The 22,464-nt window shown below is 38.8% G+C and overlaps 1 protein-coding gene across 1 annotated transcript; it reads left to right on the top strand.

The window, feature by feature from the left end:
• Positions 1 to 17,472: 17,472 nt before the first annotated feature.
• Positions 17,473 to 18,414, top strand: LOC311167721 (olfactory receptor 2G3-like; the record flags this gene model as incomplete). Its single annotated transcript, XM_084228771.1, has 1 exon — positions 17,473 to 18,414. One exon carries the CDS (start codon positions 17,473 to 17,475, stop codon positions 18,412 to 18,414), a length of 942 nt encoding a protein of 313 aa, XP_084084897.1.
• Positions 18,415 to 22,464: the final 4,050 nt, after the last annotated feature.

The raw sequence follows: 22,464 nt of genomic DNA, 5'->3' as shown, positions 1-22,464 counted from the left end.
AAAAATATAACTGCCAAAAAAGATATATTTAATTTATAGGTTAGTGTATTTCATTCCATTTTTAAATGATTTTATTATTTTTGTGGACCTATACTTTTATCAGACTTAATTTTGTATCTAGTGAAATGATTATGTAGTTTTCTTCCTTTATTCTCCTATTTTGGAGAGTGCACTGACTCCTTTTGGTTCTAGCTAAATTTATTTTGGATAATATGTATAATTCTTTTAGAATTAACTTATTTTATGATTTTTTTTTGTTTGCTTGTTTATTTCTATTTCTATTTCTATTTTTTTTAAAGATTTATGTATTTATGCACACAAGAGCTGGGGTACAGGCCAGAAGTGTCAGGAGGTGAGAGGGTTCACCAGAGACAGAGTGGGGAACAGAACAGGCAGATTGACTGGAATACACTGCTGAGGGGAGCAGCAGGTGAGCCAGGAGAGGTCTGCTGCACCATGTGGGTTGCTCCCTGGTCGGGGATTGAACTTGTGCTTGCAGTGACTGCAGATGGCTTCATAGGTTGCATCTTAACCCTTTGCGCCACCAGGGAGGCCCTTGTTTTATTTTTTTAATTTAATTTAATTTTATATATTTTTACATCATTTTTCATTTTTATACAATGTATGCATTTTCATCTTGATTATATTCCCTATACAATTCCCAACCCCCTTATTTTGACCCTACTTCCTCCTCCCCTCCCCACTGTATCGTGTCTCTGGTTTACAGTTGCTTGTAGATTTTGATTTTTACTTTATTATAATTAGTCTTTTTCCTGTTCCCTTATTTAGGTTTTCTAAATTCCTGTTATAAGTTAGTTCATCTGGTATTTTTCTTTTTCTTTCTGGCTTATTTCACTGAGCATGATCCCTTCCAGCTCCATACACCAGTGAGAATGGCACATATTAAAAAAAAAAAAAAAACTAGCTACAACAAATGTTGGCAAGGATGTAGAGAAAAAGGAACTCTCATGCACTGCTGGTGGGAGTGCAAACTGGTCCAACCACTATGGAAAGCTGTGTGGAGATTCCTCAATCTGCTAAAGATGGAGCTTCCATATGATCCAGCAATTCCACTCCTAGGTATTTACCTAAAGGACACAGAAACATTAATTCCAAAGGGCACCTGCACCCCTATGTTTATAGCAGCACTATTTACAATAGCTAAGCTATGGAAACAACACAAATGCCCCAAAATAGATGACTGGATCAAGAAGATGTGGTACAGGGCCTCCCTTGGTGGGACAGCCGTTGAGTGCTGGGCTGCGAAGCTGCCCCAGCCTCTGCAGCACCAGTTTGATCCCCGGCCACCGGCGAGGGTCCCACATGGTGTGACAGACCTCTCCTGCCGCATCTGCCTGCTCCCCTCCGCAGTGTGTTTTGTTGGTCTGCCTGCTCTGTTCCCTGCTCTGGCTCTGATGAATTCTCTCGCCCTCCCGTGCTTCTGGACTGTGCCCAGTGCTTGTATAAATAAATAAATAAATATTTTTAAAAAAGAAGATGTGGTAAATATACACAATGGAATATTATGATATTCTTAAAATTTAATTTGAAAACTTCACTTTAATTAGTGAAACCATTCTATAATTCCTCTCATTTTGTTGCCAAAGCTATATTTACTGAAAAGAGAATTTGAATCTTGTCTTTTACTTTCAAATCTCTGAAATATGAAAAGATTCCCTTTAAGTTATCTAAGTAAAAATCTACATGCTCCCATAGGTGATAGATATAAGCTCTCTCAATGACCTATAAATGGGAGATAATCTGATTAGTTTCATTAATTTTTAGGTGAGTTCACATAAAAAAATCATGAGATTTTTATTTTATACTAACAGAATTGATAAAAAATGTTCTTTATACTACCAGATTTGATAAAATTAAAAGGACAGAAAATACTGTCTTATGAAGCAGATATAGCACAGCAGACCTCTCCTGACTCGCTTGCTGTTCCCCCTGGCAGTGTATTTCAATCAGTCTGCCTGTTCTGTTCCCTGCTCTGTCTGTGGTGAATCCTCTCACCCCCAGTACCTCTGGCCTGTACCCCAAACTCTTATTACTTGTGGGCGGCACATTTCTACAAGCAATTTTCAAAGTCGGTGGTTTTTAGGAAATCTGAATATATGCATACGTTATGACTAAGCACTTCTACTCCAGTAAATGTTTGCTTTTGTTGATTTGTTCACTGAAAGCAGGTACACAGATTCTCAACACCTTTATCATCATAAACAAATATAGAAAATCCAAATGTCCATCAGTATTGCAGATGTATTCACACAATGAAATATCAATACTATGCAGAAGTAAAGATTGTACTTTACTATTACATATAACAATATGAATGACATCCACAAACATATAGTTGAGTAAATAAAGGCAGAAGCAAAATAACGCTGTATGATTTCATATACAAAAATATTCAAAATAATGGTTGTTAACAGGCATAAGTAGTGTCTGGAAAGGAACAGAGAGTCAGTGTAGAGTGTTCTTTACATTTTTTTTTCTTTTTTTTTAACATAATGCAAAAAGATGACCATATATTTTATTTTTTAATTTTTTTATAATAAATTTTATTTTTATAGTCCCCATACAATTGCAACCCCCTTATTTGGACCCCAATCCCTCCCCTCCCACCCCCTACGCCCCATAGAGTGTCTCTGGCTCATAGTTTTTTGTTGATTTTGATTTTCAATTTCTTATATTCATTTTCCTGGTCCCTTATTTAAGTTTTCTAGATTTCTGCTATGAGTGAGACCATCCGGTATTTTTCTTTTTCTTTCTGGCTTATTTCGCTGAGCATGATCCCTTCCAGCACCATCCATGTTGCTGCAAATTGCATGTGTTTATCTTTTTTGAATGCTGAGTAATATTCCATGGTATATATGTACCACATCTTCTTGATCCAGTCATCTATTTTTGGGCATTTGGGCTGTTTCCAAAGCTTAGCTATTGTAAACAGTGCTGCTATAAACATAGGGGTGCTCTTTAGAATTGATGTTTCTGTGTCCTTTGAGTAAATACCTAGGAGTGGAATTGCTGGATCATATGGAAGCTCTATGTTTAGTAGGTCCAGAAATCTCCACACAGCTCTGCATAGTGGTTTGACCAGTTTGTACTCCCATCAACAGTGCAGAAGAGTTCCTTTTTCTCCACACCCTCACCAACATTTGTTGTTGCTAGTTTTTTTAATATGTGCCATTCTCACTGGTGTAAGATGGTATCTCATGGTAGTTTTGATTTGCATTTCTCTGATTATAAGTCATGTTGAACATTTTTTCATATGCCTGTTGGCCATTTGCATTTCCTCTTCAGAGAAGTTTCTTTTTAGCTCTTTTGCCCATTTTTTTCACTGTATTATTTTCTTTGTTGTTGTTGAGTCTCATCAGCTCTTTGCAGATTTTTGTGATCAGTCCTTTATCATTAGTGTTGTGTGCAAAAATGTTCTCCCAGTTGGTGGGGTTTCTCTTTGTTTTGGTTATTGTCTCTTTTGCTGTGCAGAAGCACTTTAATTTGATGTAGTCCCAGCTGTTTATCTTTGTCTTCACTATTACTGCTTTGGGTGATGTGTCTGTAAAGATGTCTTTGATGTGAATATCACGTAGTGTTTCGCCTATATTTCTTTCTATGTATTTTATGGTTTCAGATCTTATGTCTAGTTCTTTAATCCATTTTGAGTTGATTTTTGTGTATGGTGTGAGGTAGTGGTCAAGCTTCATTCTTTTGCATGTAGCGACCCAGTTTTCCCAGCACCATTTATTGAACAAACTTTCTTTGCTCCAATGCATAGTCTTTGCGCCTTTGTCAAAGATTAGTTGACCATAAATCTGTGGGTTTATTTCTGGATTTTCTATACGATTCCATTGGTCTGTATGTCTGTTCTTGTTCCAATGCCATGCAGTTTTGATGATTATGGCTTTGGAGTAGAGTTTGAAGTCTGGGAGTGTGATGCCTCCATTCCCTTCTTTTTTTTTTAGGAGAGCTTTGGCTATTTGGGGTTTTTGGTGATTCCATATGAATTTCATCAATAATTGTTCTATTTCTTTGAAGAATGACATTGAAATTTTGATTGGAATAGCATTGAATCTGAATATTGCTTTTGGTATGATGGCCATTTTAATAATGTTTATTCTTCCAATCCATGAGCAGGGGATGTCTTTCCATTTCTTTGTGTCTTCTTCTATTTCTTTTAACAGTGTTTTATAGTTTTCTTTGTATAGGTCATTTACCTCTTTTGTTAGATTTATTCCCAAATATTTGATTTTTTTTGTTTTGATAATAAAAGGGATGTTTTTTTTCTATTTCTTCTTCTTCTTCAGATTTATTGTTTGTGTATAGGAAGGCTACTGACTTTTGTGTGTTGATTTTGTATCCTGCCACTTTACTGAACTGATTGATGAGTTGAATTAGTTTTTCTGTGGAGTTTTTGGGGTTCTCTATGTATATTATCATATCATCTGCAAATAGTGATAGTTTGACTTCTTCTTTTCCTGTTTGCATTCCTTGTATGTCTTTCTCTTGTCTTATGGCTGTGGCTGGGACTTCCAGTATTATATTGAAAAGCAGTGGTGAGAGTGGACATCCTTGTCTTGTTCCAGATCTTAATGGAATTGCTTTCAGCTTTTCACCATTGAGAATGATACTGGCTGTTGGCTTGTCATAGATGGCCTTTATGATGTTGAGGTATGTTCCTTGTATCCCAAGAATTTCAAGGGCTTTTATCATGAATGGGTGTTGCACTTTGTCAAAAGCTTTCTCAGCATCTATTGATATTATCATATGGTTTTTATATTTCTTTTTGTTGATGTGTTGGATAACGTTGATTGATTTTCGGATGTTGAACCATCCTTGTGTCCCTGGAATGAATCCTACTTGGTTGTGGTGAATTATCTTATGGATATATTGTTGGATTCTGATAGCTAAAATTTTATTGAGGATTTTTGCATCAGTGTTCATTAGGCAGATTGGCCTGTAGTTTTCCTTTTTTGTGCTGTCCTTGTTCGGTTTTGGTATTAGTGTAATGTTGGCTTCATAGAACGTGTTTGGTATTGACCCTTCCTTCTCAATTTTTTGGAAGAGTTTGTGAAGGATAGGCACTAATTCGTCTCTGAATCTTTGGTAGAATTCATTTGTAAATCCATCAGGTCCTGGGCTTTTGTTTTTCGGGAGGTTTTTGATTACCATTTCAATTTCGCTGCTTGTAATTGGTCTGTTTAGGTGTTCTATTTCTTCTTTATCTAGCTTTGGGTGATTGTAGAGTTGTAGGAATTTGTCCATCTCCTCTAGATTGTTGAACTTGTTTCCATATAACTGTTCATAGTAGTACTGATTATTCTTTTGATTTCTGCTGTGTCAGTTGTGATTTCTCCTCTTTCATTTACGATCCTGCTTATTTGTGCTTTCTTCCTTTTTTCCTTTGTGAGCCTGGCTAGGCTTGTCTATTTTATTGATTTTTTCAAAGAACCAGCTCTTGGTTTCATTGATCTTTTGGATTGTTTTTTTAGTTTCAATTTCATTTATTTCTGCTTTGTTTTTTATTATTTCTTTTCTTCTACTGGTTTTGGATTTTTTTTTTTTGTTGTTCATTTTCTACATCTTTGAGCTTTGAGATTAAGTTGTTTCTTTGAGTTCTTTCTTGTTTCTTGATGTGAGCTTCTATTGCTATGTATTTTCCTCTTATTACTGATTTTGCTGCATCCCATACATTTAGGATATTGGTATCCTCCTTGTCGTTCAATTCAAAGAATTTTTTAATTTCTTCTTTGATCTCCTCATTAGTTCAGTGGTCTTCCTGTAGTGTGGTTTTTAATCTCCACGAGGTAGGAGAGTTCCTTACCTTCTTTTTATGGTTTATTTCTAGTTTGATGACTTCATGGTCAGAAAAGATGGTTGGTATGATTTCAATCTTGGTGTATCTGTTGATGTTTGTCTTGTGCCACAGTATGTGATCGATCCTGGAGAATGATCCTCGTGCGCTTGAGAAAAATGTGTACTCCATTTTTTGGGGGTTTAGTGTTCTATAGATGTCTGTTAAGCCCAAATGCTCTAGGTCCTTATTTAGAGCTTTAGTTTCTTTACTTATTTTTTGTTTTGTTGATCTATCCATTGTTGATAGTGGTGTGTTGAAGTCTCCCACTACATATGTGTTTTCTCTGATATCTGTTTTCAGAGATGACAACAGTTTTCTGATATATTTTGGTGCTCCTTCGTTTGGTGAGTATATGTTAATGAATGTTATTTCTTCTTGAACTATTGTCCCCTTGATCATAATGTAGTGACCGTTGGGGTCTCTTTTTATCTTTTTGAGTTTGAAATATGTTTTATCTGATATAAGTATAGCTGTTCCTGCTTTCGTTTTTGGTCCATTTTCTTGTAGGATTGTTTTCCATCCTTTAACTTTGAGTCCTTTTTTATCTTTTGTAGCTAAACGTGTTTCCTGGAGACAGCAAAAGGTTGGGTTTTGTTTCTTAATCCAGGCTGAAACTCCATGTCTTTTTATTGAAGAGTTTAGTCCATTTACATTTAGAGTTAATATTGATATGTTAGCATCTGTATTTGCCATTGTGTTTGTCTTTCCTTTGATTTTATTTATTTATTCTTTTAATAACCTTTTTTTTTTTTTTGGCCTTCTTTCATTGTTATTTGTCCCTCTGTGGTTCTGGCTTTAGGATTCCTTGTAGTATTTTTTGGAGTGGGGGTTTAGTCGTAATGAAATTCCAGAGTTTCTGTTTGTCTGGGAAGGTCCTTATTCTCTCTTCATAAAGGAAGGAGAGCTTTGCGGGATAGAGTATTCTTCGTTGGCATCTGTTTTCTTTGAGTCTGTTGACTATGTCCCTCCACTCTCTCCTTGCCCGTAGTGTTTCTTCAGAGAAGTCTGATGTCAGCCTGATTGGTTTTCCTTTGAATGTTATCTGTTTCTTCCCTCTTGTCAGCTTCATTATTTTTTCCTTGTCCTGGATTATTGGGAGCTTTATTATTATGTGTCTTGCTGTATTTTTCCTTTTGTCATGGAAGTTTTGTGTTCTTCTGCTTCTTGTATATCAATTTTCAGCTCCTTCATATTTGGGAAGTTCTCTTCTTCAGCTCCTTCTTCATATTTGGGAAGTTCTCTTCAATTATCTCTTTGAATATTTTCTCTGTTCCTACATCTTCTCTCCTCTCCTTCTGGTATTCCTATAACTCTTATATTTCCTTTCCTCATAGAGTCAGATATTTCCCGAAGTCTTTCTTCAGTCTTTTTCCTTCTCACTTCTCTTTCCTTTTCTGTTTTGCTTCTGTTTATTTCTGTGTCTTCAAGAGTACTTTTCCATTCTTCCATTTCATCTATTCTGCTTTCATTGATTTTCCCAGAGTTCTTTAATTCCTCCATTAATTCTTTGATCTCCTGCGTTTCTTTTGCTTCCCCTTTTAGGGACTCAATTTCATTCTTCTGATCGTTGATTATTTTTCTCATATCATTGTTTTCCTTTATGAGTTCTGTCACTTTTTTAATCATAGCATTTTTAAATTCTCTTTTTGGAAGGCTCAGAAGTTCTTCCAAGTTACTGTCGTTGCAATCTGGGGGGTGGTTTTCTTTTTGTGGTGTGCTTTTTTCCTGAGGCGTTGTTAGGTTGTGTGTGGTTCTTCTTCTCCCTACTGTCTGTTTTCTACTTTGTCGTATACATTGGGACACTGTGTTGCTGGGACTGGCTGGTATCTTGGGTGAACTTCTCCACTTCCATCTGGCCCCTCCAGGAGCCATCGGTCGGTTTCAAGCAGTCTTTCCTGAAGAAAGGTCCTTGTTCTAAAATGCCGATGTGGGGACACACTCCCTTGTGCACCTGGTCTGCCCTGGTGGTAGGTTCCTGCTCCCCCTCTGGGCTTGGACTGCAGGCCTGAAGGGGCCTGGCGTGGGCAAACTTCCCCGCTCACCTTTGGCTCCTGAGGGAGCTTTCTGCTGGTTTCAGGCAGTCTTTACTGAAGAAATGTCCCTGTTCTAAAATAGTGATGCGGGACGCACCTCCCTCCATGTCCGGTCTCAGGCACACTCTTCTGCGCACCCGGTCTGCCCCAGCCATGGGTGCCCGCTCCCCCTGTGGGCTCAGACTGCTGGTCGGAAGGGGCCTGGGGTGGGCTAACTTCCCAGCTGGCCACTGGCTCCTCCGGGAGCCTTCTGCTGGTTTCAAGCAGTCTTTACTGAAGAAAGGTCCCTGTTCTATGGGGTGTTAGTAACTTTTTTTCTGGTGACTAGGTGGCGCCAGAGATCTCTCCTAGTGTCCTTGGGGAGTTGTTTTTTTCACCCCGTGGGACAGGGAACAGAGCAGGAATGGTAGGGTAAACCTCAACGGCTTTGGTGTACTGTGTCTGCCTTGTGCCCTACTGTCGTAGAGAACCCATGCCCCGAATTTCGTGCCACGGGTCTCAGTTCCAAAGCCCTCAGGTCCAGGACGCGGGCTGTAGCCCAGTTCAGTGTCCGCAGAAATGGCTCCTTTTGCACCCCGTTCCCATGCCTGGGCGCCTGGTTCCTGATTACTCAGTGAGGGACTTTCACCTCAGTGAGGGCCCCTGCGCATCTCCCTGCAAGCTTAGGGCGCAAGTGTGGGGACCTGGGCAGCGTGATCCGCGTTTGCTTTTCAAGCGCGCCGCTTTTCCGCACAAGCTTACTGGCTGGCCCGGGGCTGTGCTCAGGTCTCCAGGGGTCTCTGTTTTTCTCTAATGGCACCTGGAGCCGTTCGCTCACTTCCGCAGCGAATCCTGCAGGTTCTCCACAGCTCCAGTTCACGGGGTGTGGTGGCTGAAATAGTTCCTTTCCACTCACAGTCCCGCTTGATGCGCAGTTTGTTCTTGTTGGTCGTTTTAGTTTGTTTTTTCCTCCTTTCTGTTGGTTGGAGAGTGCCGACTTTGTGGGTGGGGGAGGGTAGCAGGGTTCTGAGCTTTCCTCCCTTCTAGTCCTCTTTTATGGCAACTTTCTTCTTCAAGTAGTTTGCTGGAGTTGTCCGTTTATCTTCCATGTCCCAGTTCTCACTGGGACCTGCCGCTCTTCCTCCCTATTATATTTTTTTTAATGGGAGATCTTACTCTCAGTGTCTCCTCGCCGCCATGTTGATCCGCCTCCTACATTTATTTCTTGATTCAAGATGTGCTTATTTTGTAATAATTCACCAAGAATTCTTTTCCAACTATAAACATTTTTTGTGTATAAAACTTAGTGTGGCCTCCCTGGTGGCACAGGGGTTAAGCACAGCACTGTGAAGCCATCCACAGCTACTGCAGCATGAGTATGATTCCCAGCCAGGGAGCTACCCACAAAGCACAGCAGACCTCTCCTGACCTGCTCATACTTCCCCTCAGCAGTGTATTTCAGAGAGTTTGCCTCTTCTGTTCCCCACTCTGTCTCTGATGAATCTTCTGATGAGCTGGGCCTGTACCCCAGTTCTTGCATGCATAAATAAATAAATCTTAAAAAAAACTTAGTGAAAGTCATCAAGAGGGTTTTATAAGAACCCAGATTCTCTTAGGGATTCTGAATTGTTTTCAGTTCTAAGGTTAATATATAGAAGTTCATTTAGCTGGATCTGAGCAGTGGTTTCCTCCAACGGTGCATATACTATATAAGTTGGTCAGTGTTTACACCAGTTTTTATTATAGGTTATAGTCCTCACCTAGGTGTTCGTTGTCATGCAGACTTGCGCTACATCTTGTATATGATCCTCTCAGTCACTATTACTACCTGCCTGGTAACTGCATGCACATGAGTTTTTACCTGGACTTAAAATCTTGGAAGGGCCTCCCCTAGTGGCACAGGTGGTTGAATGCAGTGCTATGAGGCTGTCCACAGCCTCTGCAGTGCTGGTTTGATCCTGGCCAGCAGGCGAGGGTCCCACATGGTGCTGCAGACCTCTCCTGTTGCGCCCTCTGCCCTCCTCAGCAGTGTATTTCATCAGTCTTCCTGTTCTGTTCCCCACTCTATCTCTGGTGAATCCTCTCACCCTCCTGCACATCTGGCCTGTACCCTGGTTCTTGTATAAATAAATAAATAAAATCTTGAAAAAAAACAAAATAAAATCTTGGAAGAAGGATTATTCTAAGATAAAAAGAGGTTCCCTACATCCTGAAGAAAAGTACAAAGGATGACTAGGATAATGGATTTCAGAGGTGGCAGGAAAAAGTCAAAGAAATCTCCTTTTGGAGTCCACTGTTTTATCTTGGTAGTGACAAATTTAGGTTTCAGGGGTTTAATGAGTCACATAACTGTTTTCTGGAAATTATTTAACTTGAAATTTTAAGGGCCCCAAGGAAAACAGAAAAAACTGGGTCAAAGATATCAGCAACTTGATGTTGAATGATCCATTCCTAACTCAGCAAATCCAAATTGATAATGATTGGGAAATACCATGCTGTATTTCCTTCACATTGAAGTTCACCCTGAAAACACAAGTTTATTTGAGGAAAACCTGAAAGAAACAATACATTCAGCAGAAGATGGTGATCTGTGTGATGACAAGGTGGGCACATTGATGGTCTGGGAAGCTTGTGGAATGGTAAGATTTTTGAGGGTACTCTGAGCAAGGATGATAAAGATGACCACAGACAACACTTAAGGCTAATTGGAAACCATGAACTTGTATGACAACCTACTATGCACCTTTCCTTAATAACTTTGGTAGTGGGTATGGGTTGACTCAAGGTGACTTGTGAGACTGGCTTGTTGATGATGTATTTTAAATCAAGTCTCATGTAATTTCTCCCAGTTCACAATAGTCAGAGAGAAAATCCAATTTTCCATCCTCTCACTTGAAAGTTATCTGATGGCCTCCAGCTCCCCAAACTAAGCATAGACCACTAACTTATTAAGGTTATTAATTCCCTTATCTTTACCTACTATTCAGCTTCCTTCACTCATAATATATGCCAGTGTAAATTCTGTTACTCACTGATTTCACAAAATTCTACCTCTTACACAGAATTGAGAGTCTAGAAAGAAACCCACATTAACATGGGCAGTGAGTGTATGACAAAGGAACCAAGATCCCACAATGGAGATAGGAAAGTTTCTTCAACAAATGGTGCTAGGACAGTTGGTTAGCCACATGCAGAAAAAAGAAATGAGACCATGCTCTGACATCATACACAAAATTTAAATCAAGATGGATAAAAGTCTTTGATGTAAGACTGGAAACAATAGGGCCTCCCTGCTGCTACAGAAGTTAAAGTCTCAGAGCTATCAAGTTATCATCAGCCACTGATGGCTGAGTTTGTTTGCTCCCTGGCCAGGGAGCTGACCCACACAATACAGGAGACCTCTCCTATCTCACCCACTGTTCCCCCAGCACTGTATTTTAGTAGATCCATCTGTTTGGCTGCTAAATCTATCTATGATGAGTCCTCTTAGTGCTTGTATGCATACATAAATAAAAATAAATCTTTACTAAAAATGATCATCCATAAATAAATCCTAAATAAAAATTATCACTGATAATTAAAAAAAAGACAAAACTATAAAATACATTAGAGCAGACTTAGGTAAAACATACTACAACATTGGCTTCAGGGATGTCTTTGGAGCCTCAACTCCAGTGGTAAGAAAATCAAAGGCAAACATAAACAATGGGACCATGTGAACCTAGAAAGTGAAAGAAATTATCATTTAAATAAAAAATCTACTCAATGGGGGAAAATATTTGCATATCACACATCTGACAAAGGGTTATTATTTAAGATCTTATAAAGAACTTATACATGTCAAAAAAACACAATTAAAATTATTAGCAGAGTCCTAAATAGGCACTTCTGCAGGGAAGATAGACTGATGACCAGCATATATCCAAAAAAAAATGTGTAACTTCATTTATTATGAGGAAAATGCAATTGGTCACCATAATGAGATATCACCTCACTCCACTGTGAATGGCCCATATTAACAAACAAACAAACAATCACAGAATCCAGAAACAATAAACATTGGCAAGTAAGTAGAGAAAAGTAGCTGTTGGTTGGAATATAGACTGGTCCAGCACCTATGGAAAATAGTATGAAGGTTCTTAAGATTTAAAAACTAGATCTACCAGCAATCCACTCCTATGTATCTACTCAACACAAAATCACTAATTTGAAGGGATATCTGTAATCCTATGTTCACTGCATTTTATTTACTGTAGCCAAGTTATGGAAACAACCTAAATGTCCACAAAGACTCAAAATCTTGGAAGAAGGGTTTTTCTCAGACAAAAGATTTTCCTTAATATATTGGTTCAAGAATAGTACACGATGATAGGTTATTTTACAGGTGGCAGAGGAATGTCAAAGAAGTCTTCTTTTAGGGCCACTGTTTTATTTTGGTAGTTAGAATACAAGAGAATCTGTTTGGAAAGATGTGGGATACAGGGTGGGGAGATTTAAGAAATTGTTGAAAATGTGCCATGGAAATGGGAGAGACAAAGAGAACACATGAAGCCACACTTGAGCAGAAACAAGGATCCACTTAAAATTAAGAAAGATCAAACATTTTTTAATGACATATTTCAATTTAATTTCTTGTCTATGTACCACATCTTCTTGATCCAGTCATCTATTTTTGGGCATTTGGGTTGTTTCCATAGCTTAGCTATTGTAAATAGTGCTGCTATAAACATAGGCGTGCAGGTGCCCTTTGGAATTAATGTTTCTGTGTCATTTGGGTAAATACCTAGGAGTGGAATTGCTGGATCATATGGAAGCTCTATGTTTGGTAGGTACATATACACAATGGAATATTACTCAGCAATCAAAAAAGAAAAACACATGCAGTTTGCAGCAATATGGATGGAGCTAGAAGGGATCATGCTCAGCAAAATAAGTCACAAAGAAAAAGAAAAATACTGGAAGGTCTCACTCATAGCAGGAATTTACAAAACTTAAACAAGAGACAAGGAAAAAGACTAATCAATACAAAGTAAAACTCAAAATCAACAAGCAACTATAAACCAGATACACACTACGGGCGGGAGAGAAGGAGGGGCGGGGAAAGGAAGGACTAGAGTCAAAATAAGGGGGGGGGCTGCAATTGTATGGAGAATATAACCAAAATGAAAATGCATACATTGTGCAAAGATGAAAAATGATGTAAGAATTATATAAAATAAAATATTAAAAATAATTTCTTTTCTGTGTCCAGTGGCATATGTTTGTCTATACTATTGAGGAAGAAGCCTCTGTTAAAATGTTCTAGACCTGCAGTTTGCAAGGTAGACATGATGAAAGGACAAGGTGACAGAAATTTAGCTGCAATGAAAATCATTTGAAGTTATTAGTCAACAGGCACAGACATAATACATATGTACCTGTTTGTATAATATATGGTGTACTAATGCTGTTACAAATTGAACATTGATGATGACAGAAATGTGACAGCAACTTAATGGTGGGAGATTGTGAGGACAGAAGTAAAATATCTCTGTGATTTTCTATAGATTTAAACAACATTGTAAGGTCAGAGGGGCAGTAATTTTTCTTTCAGAATGATCTCCTGGGACAATTCTGTGGATACTACAGAGCCCGGTACTAATTGCCAATTGGGAGAACCATGTCCCTGGCATCTTTTCAGATTCAGTGCCCTCTGTCCTCTCCAGTCTCTCCAGATGAGCTGATCTTCAGTGATCTCCACTCCAATAACAGCCCTACAAGCAGTACGTGGACCTCAGCCACTGACTCCTCATTTCAAGGTAACAATAATTGGAACCCTATGGCTCCAAGTTCTTTTCTATGTTAAAATGATGTTCTATGTGCAAAAGAAGGTGGCAAATTCCTCTCTCTTGCCTTTCTCACTTGTATGCATGCCTTGGCTTCCCATCTGTGTCATGCCTATGACTCTTAATGGTAAATTTAGACTCAGGTTTAAAGTGATTACCTCTGAATGGGGTGGTCATAGGATAAACTATCATTCAATTCTACATCATGTGGAATACAAACTTACTGCAAGCTTAAATAAGATAACAGATTTTTTATAAATAAGGAACTAGTTCAAGACTGCAAATTGATTTCTCATGGCATTTCTGTTGAGATAGTGATGCAGTTACAAATGATTGGTCTCTAAGAATTAAAAAGTTTGTCTTCCCCCATCTCTTGCAATTTCCCCCTTATTTAACAAGTTTGCCTTATTTATGACTGGTCTCCCAGATAAGCATTAACAAGTTTGTTTTTCCCTCATATTTCTTGCAATTACCCCCTTGTTTGACAGGTTTGTCTTTAGATATCAAGTCCTCCTGCATTTCAAGGAAGAGGGAGTTAAACATCAGATATTGGAGAAAAGCAAGCTGGTGCACTCCTGTCTCTGTGCTGACCCTTTCCCTCCCCTTTGCAGATCATAGCCCATCTCCATTTTTTTTTTTTTTTTGCTTTGTATAAATACCCTTACCCTCTGTCAAAGAGCAGGGCGGCTGTCTTTCAGACATGAGTCTGCTGCCTTCCTCACTTGTCAACAAATTAAACCACTTTCCTTTTCCTCAAACTGTTTCCTTTTACTGCCTGAGGGAAACTGAGGCCGGCATTTGGTATTAATAGTGTGCAAGTATGGGGGGGGCAACTGGGGAAATTCCCCTTTGACTGGGAAGGCAAAGTAGAACCTGAAGCAGAACTACAGATTTCAGCACATCTGGCTTTTATATTATTCATTTGAATGAAAATATGACTTTTTTTTTAAGGTGGTGAAATGAATGATAATTGACCTTCAATGAAAGAATGGAGGATGATGACTGTGTGTGTTTGTGTGTATGGATGTGTATGCATATAATTGTGAGTGCATTTATTAGAATTAGGAGAAATATGTATAAACTGGTTAGCTCCTTAGTGGTCCTTTTATACTTTCACCTACTATTATATTCCTCTTTCACTATTATGAGAGAACATTCAATGTCTTCATGCTGATATGTTGAATGTCCAGACCCCTGATCTCATTTTGTTTCCATGGAATTCTGCTAAGTATCATTTAAAAAAAAAAGTAAAAATATTAGGTGTAATCATTTGATTAGATCATTTGATTACAATCATGAGAACAGCTTAATTTATTTTACCATTTGTGTTAATTTGCATAACAATTAATAAAGCAAATTCTATTCTGCAGTTGCCTACTAGGGAAACATTTTGAGACTGAGTGATTTTACTGATGATGTATAGAAAGTGAGTGTTTGTCCCAAGATGAAATACAGTGATAGTTGTGGGAATGTGCTTTGTATGAGTGACTATATTGAACATTTAACATAGTCATTGCTTTTATAACTGGAGTTTCAGAAAAGTTATTTCTCTATTAGAAGAAGAAATTCTAGTAAGTATCGTATCTTGAGACAGCCTTGTTCATTCACCTACAACCCTCCTTTCCCTGATTCTCATTCCTCCATTCAGATTCAATCTTTTCATTCAATATAGGGGACCTGAATCTTGAGACCTTTCTATAATACCACACAGAAGGATATAATGAGTTCAGTTTCTGCTTTCATTGAATGGTCTTGCATCAGAAGCGTTGTACACAAAGCTACTTAACTAATATTTACTTTTGAGATTATGTGTGCATAATCCTTCAACATTTAGAAGAGGATGCTACTATTACTACTTTCTAAGCTAAATGTTTCACAGAAATAACCTCTATCATCTCAAGAAGGTGTCATTCATAGAACACAAATTTTTGAAAAAAAAATGCCCAATTCAAGCTTATTTGCAGAGAACCAAAATGTTATTTATTTATTTTCATTTTTTTTTAAACTGTGTGTTTGTTTCAAACATGAAATACAGTGACAGTCTTGCGAATGTGCTTTGTATGAGTGACTATATTGAATATTGAACACAGCCATTGCTTTTATAACTGGAATTTCAGAAAAGCTATTTCTCTATTAGAAGAAGAAATTCTAGTAAGTATCATGTACCTTGAGACAGCCTCCTTCATACATCTACATTCCTCATTCCTCCTTTTTCTTTCTTTTTTTATATTTTATTTTTATATTCCCCATACAGTTGCAACCCCCTTATTTTGACCCCAATCTCTCCGTTCCCGGTCCCCGCCCCCATAGTGTATCTCTGGTTCATAGCTGTTTGCTGATTTTGGTTTTTTTCTTTCTTATAGTTATTCTTTTTCCTGGTCCCTTATTTAGGTTTCCTACATTCCTGCTATGAGTGAGACCTATATTCCTCCTTCGCCTGATTCTCGTTCTTCCTTTCAGATTCAAACTTTTCATTCAATATAGGGGACCTGAACCCTGTGTCCTTTCTATAACACCACACGGAAGTATATAATGAGTTCATTTTCTGCAATCATTGCATGGACTTGCATCATGATGTGCTGTGGACAAAATTATTTAACTAATATATACTTTTGAGATTATGTGTGCACAATCCCTCAAAGCTTAGAAGTGAATGCTCCTATTACTACTTTCTAGGCTAACTGTTTCACAAAAATAACCTCTATTATCTCCAGAAAGTATCATTTATGGAAGACAAATTTTTGAAAAAAATGCCCAATTCAAGTTTATTTGTAGAGAACTGAAAGTTATTTACATTTATCATTAAATCTATACTCTCATTACTTTGTTTATTGCCATTTAAAATGAAGCTTTGTCATGAGCTATGAACTAACTGAACACATTTTCAATCATCAGACTTTCTTTGTCCTTCCTTATTTTTTTCTGTGATAAATTTTATCTGTTTCTTCCTGGTTATCTGTGAGAAATTTCTTCTTTCCTATTTAGTCTTCCTATGTCTTCCTGTCCAGAGTCCTGTTGTTTATGTTGTTCAGGGCAGGGAGAGGGGCCCCCAAAATACCCAAACCTGCCTGCTCTAAACAGGTTCTGCTATTTGCCGCATCAAGAAAAAAACACACTCTAGTGGGTAAGAACTTTAATGGAAAGGAACTTTAATACAATTAGTGTGCAACAAAGAAAAGAGTAAGATAAAGCTTTCAAACCAAACACCCAAAGTTACTCATCCTTGATGGGTAAATGCCTAGTCAAACAGGGTTGTCCCAAAGCAGGGTCAGTGAGGCCTAAAAGCCTGCCACAAGTAGCAGGTATCTACAGGTGGGGAACCATAGGAGAGGGGCAGAAATGGCCAGATAAATCTGGAAGGAAAAGAGAAAAATCAAAATCTATGAAAGCAGCCATTGTTATCCTCCCCACGGGTCTCTCACCCACATCTGTTTCCACCAGTTCAAAACCAAGAAGCAAGTGTAGCCTCTTCAAATGTCTCGGCTCCCTGTGCCTCCTCCAGGTCTCCTTCTCACTCTCCATCCTCCTTCCATCCTTCTACAGTCTCCTTTCCAGCTTCTCTTCATCCCTGCTCAGCTCCACCCTCCCTTGGGAGGGTGTTACAGTGTCATCATCTGCAGGTCCTGCAAGACAGTGGCCAGCGAGCCACAATGATGGCTGCAATTTCTCAGACTGTGTGTTTCAAGAGTTCTTTGAAATGGTCGATATTGTGATCAGTGGCCAAACAGCACCCTCTTTCTAAGCTCCTCTAATACTCTCTGTCTCTGAACAGGTAATGGGCATCACCAATAGCAGTGTCAACGGGGACTTCATCCTGGTGGGCTTCTCCGACCAGCCACACCTGGAAAAGATACTCTTCGTCTTGGTGTTGGTGTCCTACCTATTGACACTAGTGGGAAATGCAGTCATTATTCTGATTTCCTCCATTGACCCTAAACTCAAAACACCCATGTATTTCTTCCTCAGTCACCTCTCCTTAGCTGATCTCTGCTTTACCACCAGTGTTGTCCCCCAGTTGCTGTGGAACCTCAGGGGACCAGCCAAGACCATCACAGTCCTGGGCTGTGTGGTTCAGCTCTATGTGTTCCTGGCAACAGGCTCTGCTGAGTGTGTTCTGCTGGTGGTCATGGCTTTTGACCGCTATGCTGCTGTATGCAAACCTCTGCACTATGTCACTGTGATGAACCCCAAGGTGTGCAAGTCTCTGACAGGGCTGGCGTGGCTGTGTGGAATAGGAAACTCTCTCATCCACTGTACTATCACCCTCCAGCTGCCTCGCTGTGGACACCGGCGCATCTATAATTTCTTCTGTGAGGTTCCCTCAATGATTAAGCTTGCCTGCGTGGACGTCCACACCAACGAGGTCCAAGTATTCACCACTTCATTAGTCTTGCTCTACTTGCCCTTATCATTGATAGTGATGTCTTATGGATTAATAGTCAGGGCAGTTGTAAGGATCAAGTCAGCCCAGGCCTGGCGCAAAGTCCTGGGGACATGCGGATCCCACTTGACGGTAGTGTCTCTCTTCTATGGGACTGCTCTCCTCATCTATGGCCAACGCAACAGCTCCTTTTCCCATTCTCATGGGAAATTTATCTCCCTGTTTTACACAGTAGTGACTCCAACCCTTAACCCTCTCATCTACACACTGAGGAATAAAGATGTGAAGGGAGCACTGAGGAGACTATTTTACAGAGACAAGAGCTCAAAACAATGAGGCAGAGCACACTGTGTTCAGGTTTTGTGACAAAAAGAAGCTGAAGGTCATCTTGGATATTCCTCCACTGAAGAGCTTTACCATCCTATTAGGAGTGGATGTCATTTTCTCAGTCTGCACAATTGCATGTTGCTTGACTTGAGAGCTATCTGTCCTCTCCAGTCTCTTTCCCAGACTTGTTCTGGACCCTGTCTCCAAATCCTTTAAATTCTATGGATCATGTCACCCCGTATCTTGTTCTCCTTTCTTTTCTGTCTTATTTTTTTAAGATTCATTTATTTATACATAGAACTGAAGGATAGGCCAGAGATGTGGGAGTGAGAGGATTCATGAGAGACAGTGTGGGGAACAGAACAGGGGGATTGACTGAAACACCTGTTGAGGGGAGCAGTGGGTGAGTCAGGAAAGGTCTGCTGCACCATGTGGGTAGCTCCCTGGCCAGGGATTGAACTCATGCTGCAGTGGTCATGGATAGCTTGTGTCTTAACCCCTTGTGCCACAAAGGAGGCCCTCTTTTCTGTTTTTATTTAGCTTTCCCATCTTTAATCACTCCTTTTCATATTGTTTTCTCCTTTTATGGTTTGTTTTCCTTCCATTTCTTTCTTTTTATTTTTCTTTCACTCTTCTTCATTGTTTTCTTACTGTTTTCCTTTAATTCTTCCTTCACTCCACAAATTTCATTCATTGTTTTCTGCTCCTTCATATTATCTGCTTCTATATTTTATCCCTTCTCAACAAAATAACTAATAATGTGTAAAAACACCCCCTCTAAAAAAAAAAGTTCCAGTTTTCAAACACAAAGCTTTCATTTGCCTAGAGGGGTAAAGTAGAGGTATTGTTTAAAAAGATTTATTTTATTTCTACAAGAACCAGGGAACAGGCCAGATGTGTGGGAGGGTAAGAGGATTTACCAGACACAGAGTGGGGAACAGAACATGCAGACTGACCAAAATACATTGCTGAGAGGAGCAGTGGGCAAGACAGGAGAGGTCTGCTGCCCATGTTGGTTGTTCCACAGCCAGTGGGGATCAAACTGGCACTGCAGAGACTGCAGACACCTTCACAGCACTGCATTCAACTGCCTGAGCCACCAGCGAGGCCCTAAAGTAGAGGTGTTTGACCAGAGAATTGAGAACTGAGTTTTTTTCCCACAACATCTGTTTGGAGATTCAGCAAGTTTTATTAAATATTTTAGGTATCCAGCTTTATTTAGGGAATAAAATGAGTGGGCTTTATTAATTATGTTAATTAAAAGACTGAATAGGTCATATAAGTAAAACAGCTGGCAGGAAGTAATCTGTAAATATCAATAGCATCTTTCCTTTCTTCTAATCTTCTGATCAAATTAGTTCCCCCTAATCCATACTTATTATTTTTAATTGTACAAATACAAATTCTTACTCAGGAATTCCTTTTCCATGAAATTACAATCACCAGAAAATAGAGGAAAATAAGTCAATCCATTCTTTGGCCTTGATAATATGGAAAAATCAAGTGATTTTCTTTTCCACTAACTTAGAGAAGGCATGACACACTTGCTTGACTGCTGATAATAGTGTTGAAGTATCCAAATCTCATCTCCTCATTCATTTATCATTTGCATAGCTGTAGGTAATTAGTATCTCTGACCCTCAGTTTCTCTGTTTCTGAAATGGTGAGTACATCAAAGATTTGTTATGGGTATTTTAGGAGACAGAAGGCATATAAGAACAGGAAATGCCCGTCATCATTAACAAACTCTTTTGAACTTGGTAATAACCATGGTGTTAAACTGCATGAAGTTGATGGCAAATATAAACATACTTATTACTTTAGAAATACATTATGTGGGTAGTAAGTAGTGTACTATTACTACTCTCCTAAACTCACCTGTGAAAATCAAATGAGGTTCTGCTTTTGACACCTGACAGAATATGTTAGTTGTTTGATTAAATATGCATTTTGTCATAGACAAATGAATTGTAATTATTCTACTGTGATCTAATGATTTAACTCAATTGATATAATGACTGTGATTCAGTTATAATATTTAGTATTGCTTTAGCATCTCTAGTCTTGCATTTCTAGAGTCTGGGAAAAAAAGTATTCCTCACAAACTCTAAAGAAAGATATCCTTATCTAGACACTATATAACATCCTCATGTAGAGTCATAACATTTACTTCATAATCTACAATCTGGAGTCATCTGCTACAACAACATCAGATGCATCCTGAGTGGCAAATCCCTTTTTGAGCTGCATCAACCTGATCCCTTACTCATCTGTATAATTATCCATTTGTTTAAATTGAGTTTTTATAACTACAAGACATCTCTTTCTATTACCCTCACAGTCATCTTTTTTTAAATTCTGATATCATTTTACTTAATTCCTCAAAATGAAACTCAGCCAATAATATATTTATATGGGAAAAATAGACCTGTGATCTATGCCCTTAAGAATTTCCTTGAAGATGAAAACAAGAGCAAAAAGAACATTGATCAACATTTCGATGACTTCATTATACACACAATCAATAACTTATGCTTTGCTCTATATTTATAACCTTGAAGAATTAGAAAATCCTCGCACTTTGCAAAAATAATAGATACCATTCCTGTGAAATAAATTTCATGATTAATGAAATAATTAAAAGGCCAATTTAAGGTCAGAATAGGTGAAAAATTAAACAAAAGGCCAAATATCAAATGTCTATGCATTTGAGACCTATAAAGGTGGATCTCTTGATAACTCAGTAGTTCTATGAATGAGGAGATCAAACTACAAAATATGTGGAGTAAAGAAAATTGCTGTCCAGGTAAGGATGTCCTGAATGTGGCAAGGCAGAGGGCATCACTGGCTTCCAATGACATATATCAGCAACAATAAAAAATAGTACCTTATACTTTTATACTATATAGCACTTTATTAAATAAAATGTTATTTTACTTAAAGCATGTTTTTTCAAGTTCACATTTTCTACTATTTTAATCTCATCACCAGAAGCCTAAGTGATAATTTAAAAGTAAAAGAGTTTCCAGAGCATAGTAAATTGAACAAAATGCTTATTTCCATTCCTTTCTAAAGTCCATATAAATTATGTTAAATATGAGATCAAATTATCAATAAGCACAAGTACAACTGCAAAAGCACTGAGTAGAGAAGAGATGGAAAACGTTTGGAAGCTAGGAAATGGAAGAGAGTAAATGACTTACAGAAGCAAAGATGAAACTCACCTGCTTTCAGGGGATCGAGGAAGCGAGAAGGCAGTGAGAAGGCAGTGAAAATAAAAAATATTTGTTCTGCCCAGGTTTGGAGCAGCAAATGAAGCTTAAGAAAAGTAAGCACTATGATATGTCAGAAGGCAGGTTGTGAATGAGACGAAAGTCAGAACAATTTGAAAATCTGCCTCAACAAGGAACGGTGGGTGCCCGGTGGACTCTGGTAGAAGACCATGGTGGCTTGGCGGTGAGTGAGATGTGGTAACACACAAGAGGGTGGGCCTGCATCCCTAAAGCATATACAGTGTTGTAAACCAATGTTACTGCAAATAAATAAGTATATTTTGTATTTCTCAAAAAAAGAAAATGTGTCTCAAAGATTGATATCCCTCAGTCCACACAACCAGATGGGGTCCTCCTGATAACACAGTGGATAAAGGCGCATTCACCCCTTGGAATGTTGAATCCAAGACCCTTCCGACCGCTACACCAGGAGAGAGTGATACTTGGTGGCGGTGTCTTTAGGTGCTGACAACTTTCAGGGCTTCCCTCCCTACAATTTCTCCCCATTCTGCCTGCAACAATGGCAGCCAGCCTTACAGCTCTGGCAGGAAAATGGAAGTGCTGTCTATGGAGAATGCAGACCTCTACACACACACACACACAAGTGACTGTAATCTGAGGGTTCCCAGGAAATGCCTTGATCTTCCCGTCGCCATCTTGTCAATAAGTCAATAAGCTCCGCCCAGAGCACGGCATTCCGGGTGAGCTTCTGGTGAAGGCCCTGGAGTAAGGAAGCCTGTAAGGATGAGACAAAAATAAACGGGGGGTAAGGAGAAGGAAGGGACAC

Source organism: Talpa europaea (assembly GCF_964194135.1).
Source record: "Talpa europaea genome assembly, chromosome: 2".
Classification (NCBI taxonomy): Eukaryota; Metazoa; Chordata; class Mammalia; order Eulipotyphla; family Talpidae; genus Talpa; species Talpa europaea.
This window is presented reverse-complemented; position numbering and strand designations above follow the sequence as displayed.